The sequence below is a fragment of the Engystomops pustulosus genome, chromosome 9, assembly GCF_040894005.1.
Source record: "Engystomops pustulosus chromosome 9, aEngPut4.maternal, whole genome shotgun sequence".
NCBI classification, from domain to species: domain Eukaryota; kingdom Metazoa; phylum Chordata; class Amphibia; order Anura; family Leptodactylidae; genus Engystomops; species Engystomops pustulosus.
The window spans coordinates 6,083,803-6,097,618 of NC_092419.1; the positions used below are offsets into that span (position 1 = coordinate 6,083,803).

At 46.1% G+C, this 13,816-nt stretch overlaps 2 protein-coding genes across 2 annotated transcripts in view; both read left to right on the top strand.

The window, feature by feature from the left end:
- The first annotated feature begins 108 nt into the window (after positions 1-108).
- Positions 109-13,816, top strand: part of LOC140076818 (G-protein coupled receptor 4-like) — a 39,989-nt gene continuing 26,281 nt past the window's right edge. Inside the window, exons 1-2 of the mRNA XM_072123554.1 lie at positions 109-155; positions 822-895. Of these exons, the coding sequence (XP_071979655.1) occupies positions 122-155; positions 822-895 (108 nt within the window). The 5' untranslated portion in view covers positions 109-121. The remainder of the gene's footprint in view (positions 156-821; positions 896-13,816) is intronic.
- The window catches only part of LOC140076819 (G-protein coupled receptor 4-like), a 52,201-nt gene continuing 39,460 nt past the window's right edge, over positions 1,076-13,816 (top strand). Inside the window, exon 1 of the mRNA XM_072123556.1 lies at positions 1,076-1,280. The gene's annotated coding sequence lies outside the window, so the exon portion shown is untranslated. The remainder of the gene's footprint in view (positions 1,281-13,816) is intronic.

The following is a 13,816-nucleotide window of genomic DNA, read 5'->3' on the forward strand; positions in this document are numbered from 1 at the left end:
CCTGCTTCGCTCATTGGCTGCGGCCGCCGTCACTCACACGCAGGCCCCGCCTTGCCCATTCATTAGCAGTGAGGCGGCCCCGAGTTCCTCAGTTCCCGCTGAGGGAGTAAGAAGAGATGGCATGTCCGCAGCTGCGGGGCGGCTCACACCACATGGTCAGCTGTTCATTGTGGACGACTTTAATGCAAATAAGTCAGTGTTTCTGAACTTTTTTTTTTAAATTGTCCTTTTTAATAAGGATTGGGCCACACAGTGATGTCCTATTACACTGAGTAGAGCAATGATATGTACACAAGATGAACAGTGGTCACATCACGCAAACACAATATAAATGCAAAAAAAATGATCGCTTGTAGGACTTTGGTGACAAACTGCCTGTGATTTGCTATTTGTAGACACTATTTGTAGGTCCACGACCCCATTTGATGCATAAACATGTGTCCTGCTGCTCCATTCAAGTGTTGGAAATTGATGAGCACAGCGCTGGGGTATCACCAGTTTGCAGATATAGACACAGAATGGGAGAGGAGATACAGAGCGTGGCGCTCAGCAGTTTCCGACCGTTCCTGTAGAATTGGATGGAGAGACGGGACATGTGCTGAACCTGCCACCCCACCCATTAGTGAGAACAGGGCACCCTTCTTGTATATTCTTGATGATTCATAAAAGAACAACAGAGAAGCAAGAAAAGATGATGCACAATTGTAGTTTTATGGGAATTTACTAAAACGGAGCTCAATAGTGAGAACTTTAAAATATTCACACTCGCCCCTCTGAGTTCTGATACATCTAAGGGCTCATGACTTTCTTGTATTTACCAGTTTCCAGGTCGGCCTCGGGCAGGAAGCGGCGCGTGCTCCGTGGGAAAGCGACCATAGCAGGATTACCTATAGAGGTGAGTGAGATGGGAGGCGACATCCCCAGACCTCAGGTAAGTCGCACAGCAATGAGATAGCGATAGAAAGGGGTGCTACAATAATGGTCTATCCTAGAGGTAGGTCCTTCATTGTATATCAGTGGGGGACTGATATCTGGACCCTGTATGTAGCAGCCCAGCGTATGGAGTAAGGGACACAGACCCCCCCTACACCAGTGGTTGTGAACCTATGGCACAGGTCCTAGAGGTAGCACTCAGAGCCCTCTAGGTGAGCACCCAGGACGTCACCCCAGCACAGAGTTCACCAGGCAGGACTCAAGGCCTCCTCCTGCAGTCCCAGGCAGCATAGGATGTGTATTTTTGGTGCTATTTTAAAGCGACTTATCCTTGGCTGCCTGTAAAGGTGAGGTCAGAATCAAAGCACTGGGGGCGCGCCACAGCCCGATCACATATGCATTTCTATGTTTACACATGCGATCCGTAACCAGCACCCGCTGTCTTGTATTCTCTAAATACCCGTAGAAAAGCTATAATAATCAGGATTTTCTTCTTTCTACTATATTGGTGTCCTGTGGACAGCCATACGATTAATACCTATAGCAGAGAAGGGTGGAATAAGTTACTGCTTAAATTGCCGTGTTGGCATTTTGCAAAAAAATAAGTGGGTTTTGGTTGTAGTTTTGGCACCGGGTGTCTTGGGGTGCATTCACATATTATTAGGAGTCTGAACTTCCACGCTGTTCTGTAATAAGTAACACATTATATAACAGTATCTTCTGTGTATAGCAGATAATTATGGAGCCATATGTTACATTGTGTTGAGTTTGTTGCCTCCAGCACTAACTTTTTACGTTCTAGTATCTACTGTCGCCTCCCCTGTGCTGCAAAGGGTTAAATGACAACAATTCTAAACATCCCCTATAAAACACAAGCCTGCAGCAGTTTGGGGAGGGGAGGATTTGACCTGTTGATGGGATAGGGGTAAGAATGGGAGGGGGACTAAGCTTACACCCAATCTGAAGCACCTGGGTGTCTTGTTACTGCTTCCCTGCTGGTCATGAGTCCTGTAAGCAGCCAGGAAGACGCTGCTGCCTGTATACGGCTACCGTCCAGGGCTGCCTGTATACACCTACCGTCCAGGGCTGCCTGTATACACCTACCGTCCAGGGCTGCCTGTATACACCTACCGTCCAGTGCCGCCTGTATACGGCTATCGTCCAGTGCTCCCTGTATACAGCCACCGTCCACTGCCGCCTGTATACAGCTACCGTCCAGTGCCGCCTGTATACAGCTACCGTCCAGTGCCGCCTGTATACAGCTACCGTCCAGTGCCGCCTGTATACAGCTACCGTCCAGTGCCGCCTGTATACAGCTACCGTCCAGTGCCGCCTGTATACAGCTACCGTCCAGTGCCGCCTGTATACAGCTACCGTCCAGTGCCGCCTGTATACAGCTACCGTCCAGTGCCGCCTGTATACAGCTACCGTCCAGTGCCGCCTGTATACAGCTACCGTCCAGTGCCGCCTGTATACAGCTACCGTCCAGTGCCGCCTGTATACAGCTACCGTCCAGTGCCGCCTGTATACGGATGATATCCAGTGCAGGTAAGTGATTGCCTTGTCTTTACCTACCAATGGATTATTTACATTGCAGGTTTATAATGGATCTGTATTGTACAGTGTATACGGCGCTCATGTGTAGGAGCGCTATACGTAATTCTACTGTCCTGTATGTGACACGTTGGACAGGGTTGGAATTGCAGCGTGTTATCCATAGTGTTATCACTGGTGGCTCATCCAATGTATTGTACAGTAGTCGTCCAGTGGATGGGATTACCGCAAATGGTGTCAATGACCACTGCGGATTCTGGCGCGGCTTCATACTTATGCAATGCAAAGCCGCGCTAGCGACACAGGAATTTCAGCAGAAACCAGACAATGGTGGAGGGTCTGCACTGGCAATCCTTCGGGTACGTTCACACGCTTTTTAAAATCTAGTTTAGGATTCAAGCACGGTGGGGAGGAGCGTCTCCCGATCACAAATACATTTAGACCGAAACTCAAGAATGAGCAAAAAGAATCCTTCTGCTTATTCCAAATTGCAAACGTTGTGCTTGAATTGCGTTTCTAAATGCAATTCAAACGTAAAATGTGAACATGGCCTTAGATTGTGAGCTTTTTAGGGGATATGTATGATGTGTCGATGTGCAGTGATCTCAACTGCGGCAAAGAAAACAGATAAAATTGTTAGCGTTGCGAAGGTCTGCGTCTTCCTATTTAGTGACTTAGAATCTGCAATGGAAATGATCATGCTGCCGGAACTTCACCCTACACAATGGGGGACATTTACTTAAAGTGTCGGTGTCTGCATTGGCTTTGTTACCGACCTGCTCTCGGTAAGAAGACACACATTTAATATTGTGTAGCTGTGCAGAGACATTTCTGGGGCCGAGACCATTTTCTGTCCCTGGGACCAAAATCTGTCCCGAGCACCAGAAATGTGTCCAACAGTCCCTGCTAGACCAGTTTTCTTTTGGTCTACTTTCCGCCAGTTTACAGCGCCCAAAAAGGGCTGCGACACATATTAATTGTGTCTGAGTTTCCACTCCGCCAAAGCCACGCCCCTTTTCGGAGAAGAGTCGGAGCAGACGGAAAAAGTCATTTTTTCTGTCCCCGACGGCTAATAAATAGGTCTGAGAGCAGAACATGTGAGAGCGCCACAAAACTGGCGGAAACACCATAGTAAATGTCCCCCAATATGTGTGTCCCATGGAATTTATGTAGTGCTGCAAGCCAAATTTGGGAGTCTTAAAGGAAATCTACCATCAAAATAAAGAACACAAAACCAGGGAGACTTACTCATAGATCCAGGCACCGTGGCTGCGGTAATCTTCTTTTTTTCCTTCTTTCGTTACTAGAGTCCCACTGTGCTGTAGCTTCACAGGCTGTTACACTGTCCCACAGAGCCCTTGTGGCTCATTAGCATAGTGTCAAAAGTTGATTTTAGAAGGAATGAGGCCATGGATAACAGACATAAGAAGATACCACAGTCACGGTGCCTGGATGTAAACATTTCCTTCCCACTCAGTGTTAGGCGTGATGATTAATTACCATTTTTTGTAAAGACTGGTTTCCATGAGGAAGTTTGATCCGACAAACTCAAACCATGCGCTTTTGAGATTTACTGGACCGAACCTCGGATCACTGAACGTAATGGACATGCTGAGCCCAGATTAGTGATTCCAGGTTTGGTCATAACGCACAATGCAAATTTGTCAGATCCAATTGCTGGTACCTCTACCATTCGCTATACTTTCTATATCAATACCTTATGGTTTTCTAGACCTCTGCTTGCTGCTCTTCTATAGAAAGCATCTGTTTACTTCCAGTGGACAGAATCTGACCATGGTCACATAGGTGCACGGCTCGTTATAACCCACAGCTCTGATTACTCTCTGTGATATAACGAGCCGTGCACCTGTGTGACCATAGTCAGATTCTGTCCACTGGAAGTAAACATAGAAGCTTCCTATAGAGTGACAGCAAGCAGAGTTCTAGAAAACCACGAGGGATTGATATAGAAAGTCTATTGGAAAATTGTATTATTTTACATCATACAAACAAGAGCATTAATTTCAGCCTTTGCCCTTGGTAAAGAAAGGTGCGCCATGTTTTATAGGTATCCATGACCCCGTCCTATTAAATTTGCTTTTACAACTAAAGATGCCTGTACTCAGTACTTCTTAAAGGGATTGTCCTCTGCAGGAATAGCATTGACATTCTGCCTCTGAGCTGCCTACAACAGTATCCTGACAGCCAGGTTTGGTAAATTGTTCCATTTTAATAACTTACCAGCTCCAAAACTGAACCCCACAGCTAAAGATCTATAGGATTCTGCACACATTATAATGGGGGAGGGGGTGTTTGCAGGTTTTTAGTCTGAACATAACATATTGGGGAAGGCACCTGAAAAGAAGCTGAGCATAAAGTAAAACCTTTGCAGGTTAATAGATTTATTCATAAGATGCAAGAAATATTGCTGTAATTATGGAGAAAACCTTTTAACAAGTAGAAGGCGGCAGATTTACCATTATGTGACCCTGCTGCAGACCTCCGCAGGGAGCCCCCCTGAGAGAATGCATGGACCACAGCCCGCAGGGAGCCCCCCTCGGAGAATGCATGGACCACAGCCCGCAGGGAGCCCCCCGCGCAGAATGCATGGACCACAGCCCGCAGGGAGCCCCCCGCGCAGAATGCATGGACCACAGCCCGCAGGGAGCCCCCCGCGCAGAATGCATGGACCACAGCCCGCAGGGAGCCCCCCGCGCAGAATGCATGGACCACAGCCCGCAGGGAGCACCCCTCGGAGAATACATGGACCACAGCCAGCAGGGAGCCCCCCTCGGAGAATGCATGGACCACAGCCCGCAGGGAGCCCCCCTCGGAGAATGCATGGACCACAGCCCGCAGGGAGCCCCCCTCGGAGAATACATGGACCACAGCCCGCAGGGAGCCCCCCTCGGAGAATACATGGACCACAGCCAGCAGGGAGCCCCCCTCGGAGAATGCATGGACCACAGCCCGCAGGGAGCCCCCCTCGGAGAATACATGGACCACAGCCCGCAGGGAGCCCCCCTCGGAGAATGCATGGACCACAGCCCGCAGGGAGCCCCCCTCGGAGAATGCATGGACCACAGCCCGCAGGGAGCCCCCCTCGGAGAATGCATGAACCACAGCCCGCAGGGAGCCCCCCTCGGAGAATACATGGACCACAGCCAGCAGGGAGCCCCCCTCGGAGAATGCATGGACCACAGCCCGCAGGGAGCCCCCCTCGGAGAATACATGGACCACAGCCCGCAGGGAGCCCCCCTCGGAGAATGCATGGACCACAGCCCGCAGGGAGCCCCCCGCGCAGAATGCATGGACCACAGCCCGCAGGGAGCCCCCCGCGCAGAATGCATGGACCACAGCCCGCAGGGAGCCCCCCGCGCAGAATGCATGGACCACAGCCCGCAGGGAGCCCCCCGCGCAGAATGCATGGACCACAGCCCGCAGGGAGCCCCCCGCGCAGAATGCATGGACCACAGCCCGCAGGGAGCACCCCTCGGAGAATACATGGACCACAGCCAGCAGGGAGCCCCCCTCGGAGAATGCATGGACCACAGCCCGCAGGGAGCCCCCCTCGGAGAATGCATGGACCACAGCCCGCAGGGAGCCCCCCTCGGAGAATGCATGGACCACAGCCCGCAGGGAGCCCCCCTCGGAGAATACATGGACCACAGCCCGCAGGGAGCCCCCCTCGGAGAATACATGGACCACAGCCAGCAGGGAGCCCCCCTCGGAGAATGCATGGACCACAGCCCGCAGGGAGCCCCCCTTGGAGAATACATGGACCACAGCCCGCAGGGAGCCCCCCTCGGAGAATGCATGGACCACAGCCCGCAGGGAGCCCCCCTCGGAGAATGCATGGACCACAGCCCGCAGGGAGCCCCCCTCGGAGAATGCATGAACCACAGCCCGCAGGGAGCCCCCCTCGGAGAATACATGGACCACAGCCCACAGCATTATGTGTCACGTCAGACTGGTAAACCCTGTTATTTCATCCTCCTTGTAATTTCCCACCCCCACAATAATTAGCAGAATCATGGGATTTTATGGGATATTTCTAGCCAGTAATGTATAAGGGAGAAGGTCCGGGGGTAAAACTTTACTGGTAGGATCAGAGCTCTGGTGAGGGGGCATCTTGTTGTGGGCAGAAGGGCTAAATGGTGATATTGGGTTGGAGTGGGTAATGTATGGCCTGAGCTGAGCTCACAATGTAGCAGCATAGTACAGCAACAATGTGTAATCTAACAGTGCACTGCATCTGTATGGCACAATGTGGCTGTTATGTGCAGTGCACTACCTTGGACACCTTGGTTGTTTACTTGGTAGAGCATGATCCATAATCTAAGCATTTTTTGTGTACAGGGCTGACGCTATGGGTAGGCAAAGTGACCCCCTAACAGTGGAGAATCTCTTCTTTCAAATGAATCTAAAATTGTGTTTCCAGGTGCCAGGGATTCAGAGATATTCAGGTTCAAAGTGAGAATTTCAGGTGCGGTTTTTATATATAAAAATCACTCCTGACGGCATTTTAACAGTTAATATCTCCATTTTCCTGACACTTTGAAACACAGATTGATATAAAAGAAAAAAGAAGTGAGGTTCTAGGTGTCACAGAGCCAGAGATACAGCCCCCTGAAGTGTAGCCCCCCCGCAGAATCAGACTGCAGGGAGAATTTGCTGCACACAGGAGCTGCTGCACCTCACAGATAATGGAAATATTCACTTTATATGTTACTTCATTTTGAGAAGGGATAATATCAACTAATATTCACGTTTTTAGCCCTTCCCTATGCAGAACTATCTAAGAATGCACTTTCTCTTATTGCCACTTATTTAGTTTTTTGGGGGGTTTTTTGGCAAAAATTGACTGATACAATGAACATTTGATCCTCTTCACCTAATGTGGCTACATATTAACACCACAACCAGAACATGTCCATAAAGTTATATGTAACACCAAAAAACACCCACATGTTCTGGAATAAAGTTATTATTTCACATAATTTTCCATTATTTCCACCGATGTTATGAGGTTCTCACTCTCATTCTTATGAAGCGCGGAGGGTTCTGTTATTGTGCGGCTAATACAATGGTCACATCTAATAGTGACTTTTATTATCTCATTAGCTCGGGTTATGGATATATAGTTATTTATTTGTGTTACATTGTGTAAGGAGCAGACAATGATACATCTGTGTGACGCTCAGTGCAATTTTCTGTAAAAATAGTTTTACAGATGTAACGTTCCCTTTGCTGCATATTTTGGTGAATATACACATGAGGGGTCTGTCTCATCTCCTCACATCCTGCTGTTTTAGGAAAGTAGATTTTCTTTATAGAAGTATTCTGGATTTGTACAGATTTTAGAGGAAATTTAGAATTTTTATGCAATGTTTGCATTTTATTGTTGTTTGCTGCAAAGTTGCACGAAGGTGGTAGTTTGTATAAATTTAAATGTTGTTCTCGTTTACATGGTGGTTCCTGGAAAAATTTGATTCTGACAGAATAGGAGCTTTTTATTTTGCGCGTGATATATTTCTAAACACATTTGCGGATAGCAACCAGACATGTCACGGTTTTTGTTTTAGCATTTTTGGGAGTGTAAATTCTTGATGTTGTCTTTTTTTGGTACAGGCAGTCCCCTACTTAAGGACACCCGACTTACAGACGACCCCTAGTTACAGACGGACCCCTCTGCCCACTGTGACCTCTGGTGACCTCTCTGGATGTTACTATAGTCCCAGGCTGCAATAATCAGCTGTAAGGTGTCTGTAATGAAGCTTTATTGATAATCCTTGGTCCAATTACAGCAACAAATTTTGAAACTAAAATTGTCACTGGGGCAAAAATTTGTTTTTTTCCTGGAGCTACCATTATAAAATATACAGTTCCGACTTGCATACAAATTCAACTTAAGAACAAACCTACGTACCCTATCTTGTATGTAACCTGGGGACTGCCTGTATATATAAATCTGCTCACTTTGTGTTATGATTTTTAAATCCCTATTTGTGTGTAAACCTCCACTTCGATGTGAGTTTTATGTAAAAGCTTATGTTATCAAAGCATTTTCAATGCCCTATATCAGTGATGGCAAACCTTTTAGAGCCTGAGTGCCCAAATTTTAACCAAAAGCCACTTATTTATTGCAAAGTGCCAACACTTATTTCTCCTTGTTCTTTTGACAACTTTCAGTCGTTCAGCCTCCTAAAAACACCAACACAGTTGAAAGGAGGAGGGCAAATTCGCCTATCATTGTAGGAAGATTCTGCAGGAAGATTCTTTGAGTCCTGTCTGGTGAACTTCATGCTGGTGTGATGGCCTGGGTGCCCACAGAGAGGGCTCCGAGTGCCGCCTCTGGCACCAGTGCCATAGGTTCGCCACCACTGCCCTATATGTTTAGTAATATGTGTTTGTTACAAAGTTACATCAGGGTGGTCACATGTTACTTGCCAAAGGCATCGCCTGGTTGACTGCTTTTAAAAAGTGAAGACACCCGTAAAACCTTTATAATTTTGATCTGTTTTATTGATATATTTTGCAGGTTGTGACTGCCTTTTAAATTTGTAGCTGAAAAGCAGATATTTAGTTATTTCAGTTTTGGTGATATTATGATGATTTATTTTTGTAAACTTCTCAATATCAGCTATTTGTGACCTCTACGCGTGTCCGTCTATTACATTTAGGAGTTGTTGAAAATGAGGCAAGTGTCTGCTTTCAGAAAATATGTGCTTTGTTGGGTTTGCTTTAATTCTTTTTGCTGTAATTTTATTTGTAAACGGCAAAATTGTAAAAATTGCTCCGGTCAATAACGCGACAAAATATACAGAAATGCCTGGTAGTGAAGGGGTTAATGCCCCTTGGCTGAATTCCTGGGTGAAGATGCTTCTCATCTATCTCCTGTCTAGTTGTCTATCTCATATAATCTGATCATTTATAGATCTCGCTTTTTCTCTATTTTTCAATCAATCTTCTATTTCTCTTCTATTGTATTTATCTCTCATATCCATCTCCTGTATATATCATCTACTTTATATTCTGCCTCTAGAAATCTCTATCATCTTTCATATTTATCTTCGATCATAAAAATAATAATTCCTTTATATAGCGCACACAGAACTTGCCAGATCAGTCCCTGTCCCCATGGGGCTCACAATCTATTCAAACTACCAGGATGTTTTTGGAGTATGGGAGAAAACCCACACAAAGACGGAGAGAACATAAAAACTCTTTGTAGATGTTGACCAGCGCTGCAAGGCTGTAGTGCTAACCACTGAGCCACCCATCAATCTCCCTAGCATCTATCTATCTCCTATAAAACTCTCCCATATTACCGTTTGTTTTTCCATACTAAAGGGACTGATTGTGACTGGTCATAAAATAGTTTTGCCCAGGGCCCCACTTTTAGTTTTGCCCAGGGCCCCACTTTTAGTTTTGCCCAGGGCCCCACTTTTAGTTTTGCCCAGGTCCCCACTTTTAGTTTCTGCCCAGGGCCCCACTTTTAGTTTCTGCCCAGGGCCCCACTTTTAGTTTCTGCCCAGGGCCCCACTTTTAGTTTCTGCCCAGGGCCCCACTTTTAGTTTCTGCCCCGGGCCCCACTTTTAGTTTCTGCCCCGGGCCCCACTTTTAGTTTCTGCCCCGGGCCCCACTTTTAGTTTCTGCCCCGGGCCCCACTTTTAGTTTCTGCCCCGGGCCCCACTTTTAGTTTCTGCCCCGGGCCCCACTTTTAGTTTCTGCCCCGGGCCCCACTTTTAGTTTCTGCCCAGGGCCCCACTTTTAGTTTCTGCCCAGGGCCCCACTTTTAGTTTCTGCCCCGGGCCCCACTTTTAGTTTCTGTCCAGGGCCCCACTTTTAGTTTCTGCCCAGGGCCCCACTTTTAGTTTCTGCCCAGGGCCCCACTTTTAGTTTCTGCCCAGGGCCCCACTTTGTCTAGAACCGGCCCTGTCTGTGTACAGCATAAGGCAGTAACCTTGAGGACATGGAGTCCTGCAGAAACTCCAGACTTTCCTGGTGATGAGTCATTTCCCACCCGATCATCAAAGATTTTGCTGCTGAAATATAAATGGTTAAAGACATTTCTTCAATTGGATATTATTAAAAAAAAATGTTCGTGTGTGAAGATAATTTCTAATAAATGTAGCCTTGTTGTCCCTTAGAAACAAGATAGCTTCCTTGGATACGACCACCCTGCACTCTAGCAGCAGTGGACAGACATGCGCTATAAAGCCCTTTCTGACCACCTGGATTCTGCGTTCATTACCACAGGACAGCGTAGGACCTGCAGTAACTCCCGGACATTATATATACAAAAAGCTTTTTGGATGTTATTATAAAAATTTTTACCTATGTGAAGATAATTTCTTATCAATGTAGTCACATGGTCACTTAGAAACAAGACTATGTCCTTGGATACGACCACTCCTGCAGGAGGGATTGCACAAACAAGCAAAAAGTTTTTGGAGTTACTGTGGGTCCCACAGCCGTCCTGTGGTGTCTGGCCACCGCTGCCAGAGTGCAGGGTGGTCGTATCCAAGGAAGCCATTGCGTTTCTAAGGGACAACATGGCAACATTTATGTGAAATTATCTTCACACAGGAAATTTTTTTTTAATAACATCCAAATGAAGAAATGTTTACATGTAGCAAATGAATTAAAATAAATGGGAATACCCCTTTAATCCTAATGGTAGATTTCTCACGCCTGTGGTCGGTGAGAGTGGCGCTTGTTGGCTGCCGTGTATGAACAGGGCTCATACCACAAACCTTCATGCGTCCTTATCGGCATTCTGATGTAACTGTATAATGGGATGATTGAATACAGTTATCGCATATATCCCTATGACCCGTCCCATCTGCCCAGCGCACAGTCCTCGATTCATGGACCAACCCATATTCTTGTGCTTCTAGCTTAAGGGTGTAAAGAATTTGTCCTAGCAAAATCCTTGTCAAAATCCTCCTCCATGGGACGCCTTCCCTATGATCTGTCTGATTCCATGTGCAGGTCCAATTCCCCACGATAGCGGAAAGCTCAAAGTCTGTGCAGGAAAACCCAACATGTGAATTGTCATTGACTGATGACAATGTACAGAAGCAGGAAATTGGTTCTCCCTTTTTGCTAAATTAACCTCCCAGGGAGGCAAACCCTTGTTCTTGTCTCTTCCACTTTAATAATGATTTCAAATGAACTCAGTGAAACACATTTAAAGGGGTTGCAAGTTATAACTTACCCACCAGGTGAGGGTCTGTCTACTGGGACCCTGCCGATCATGAGATTGGTAGCCAGGCAGGGGCGTAACTACAGTGGTAGCAGCCTCTATGGGGCCCACAGTGTCAAGGGGCCCCGTCGTCCAAGCTAACACTAAAGAATGGAAGATTTGCACCATTCTATACATATTTTGCTGGGCATATGAGTGTAATATGCATATTTTAAAGTCTGCTATGGGGCCCTGTCTTTCCTAGCTACGCACCTGTAGCCAGGGTCTGCTCCAGGATTCAGTAGGCCGCTGGGTGACAGAGCCTCAGTGAGCCACTCACCTGGTGACATTAAAAATTCATAAATTCAAACTAACCCCCTGTACCCTAAAATATTCCCTCATTTACCAGTCAGCCCCCCCATGGGTTTTTTTTATGAGCCCACCTGACCTCCATGGATTCCATATGTACAGCCTTATGTGGGTCCCCCAGCAGATCTGGGTAGGCCCAGTAATGGCCCCGGTCATGTTGGTAACCTCAAAAAATCTGAGCAGGATGAGCATGTGTCCTGCTGTTTTACTGAATCATATGGGACTGTTTGAAATTGCCGAGCACAGCGCTTATGTAGACCGTGGGCGGAGGTGTATTCATTTAGATTGGCATATTAAACACTAGTCCCCCCCCCCCCTGCTGGCGGTCCGGTGCCAATATCTAATAAGAAGCCCCGGCTTCATAGTAAATATGGGTGCAAAACTCTGCCAGGTCTGACCTAAGACCGGGTCTGGACTGGCAGGGTCTTTTGCTATCGTCTCTGATGGATTTGTCGGAGATACAAATCCCATCTACATGTCTACACGCCGAGATAAAAACGGAAACACGAATGTGCAGCAGCCGAGGGGACGGAGACAAAAACCCGTAACGTAAATTTATTTTACTGCAGTTTTTTTCCCATCATGTGGATGGATTACAGCACAGTATATATCATGTCCAGCACAGTATATATCATGTCCAGCACAGTATATATCATGTCCAGCACAGTATATATCATGTCCAGCACAGTATATATATCATGTCCAGCACAGTATATATCATGTCCAGCACAGTATATATCATGTCCAGCACAGTATATATCATGTCCAGCACAGTATATATCATGTCCAGCACAGTATATATCATGTCCAGCACAGTATATATCATGTCCAGCACAGTATATATCATGTCCAGCACAGTATATATCATGTCCAGCACAGTATATATCATGTCCAGCACAGTATATATCATGTCCAGCACAGTATATATCATGTCCAGCACAGTATATATCATGTCCAGCACAGTATATATCATGTCCAGCACAGTATATATCATGTCCAGCACAGTATATATCATGTCCAGCACAGTATATATCATGTCCAGCACAGTATATATCATGTCCAGCACAGTATATATCATGTCCAGCACAGTATATATCATGTCCAGCACAGTATATATCATGTCCAGCACAGTATATATCATGTCCAGCACAGTATATATCATGTCCAGCACAGTATATATCATGTCCAGCACAGTATATATCATGTCCAGCACAGTATATATCATGTCCAGCACAGTATATATCATGTCCAGCACAGTGTATATATCATGTCCAGCACAGTGTATATATCATGTCCAGCACAGTGTATATATCATGTCCAGCACAGTATATATATCATGTCCAGCACAGTATATATATATATCATGTCCAGCACAGTATATATATATCATGTCCAGCACAGTATATATATCATGTCCAGCACAGTATATATATCATGTCCAGCACAGTATATATATATATCATGTCCAGCACAGTATATATATATATCATGTCCAGCACAGTATATATATATATATCATGTCCAGCACAGTATATATATATATCATGTCCAGCACAGTATATATATATATCATGTCCAGCACAGTATATATATCATGTCCAGCACAGTATATATATATATCATGTCCAGCACAGTATATATATATATCATGTCCAGCACAGTATATATCTATCATGTCCAGCACAGTATATATCTATCATGTCCAGCACAGTATATATCATGTCCAGCACAGTATATATCTATCATGTCCAGCACAGTATATATCTATCA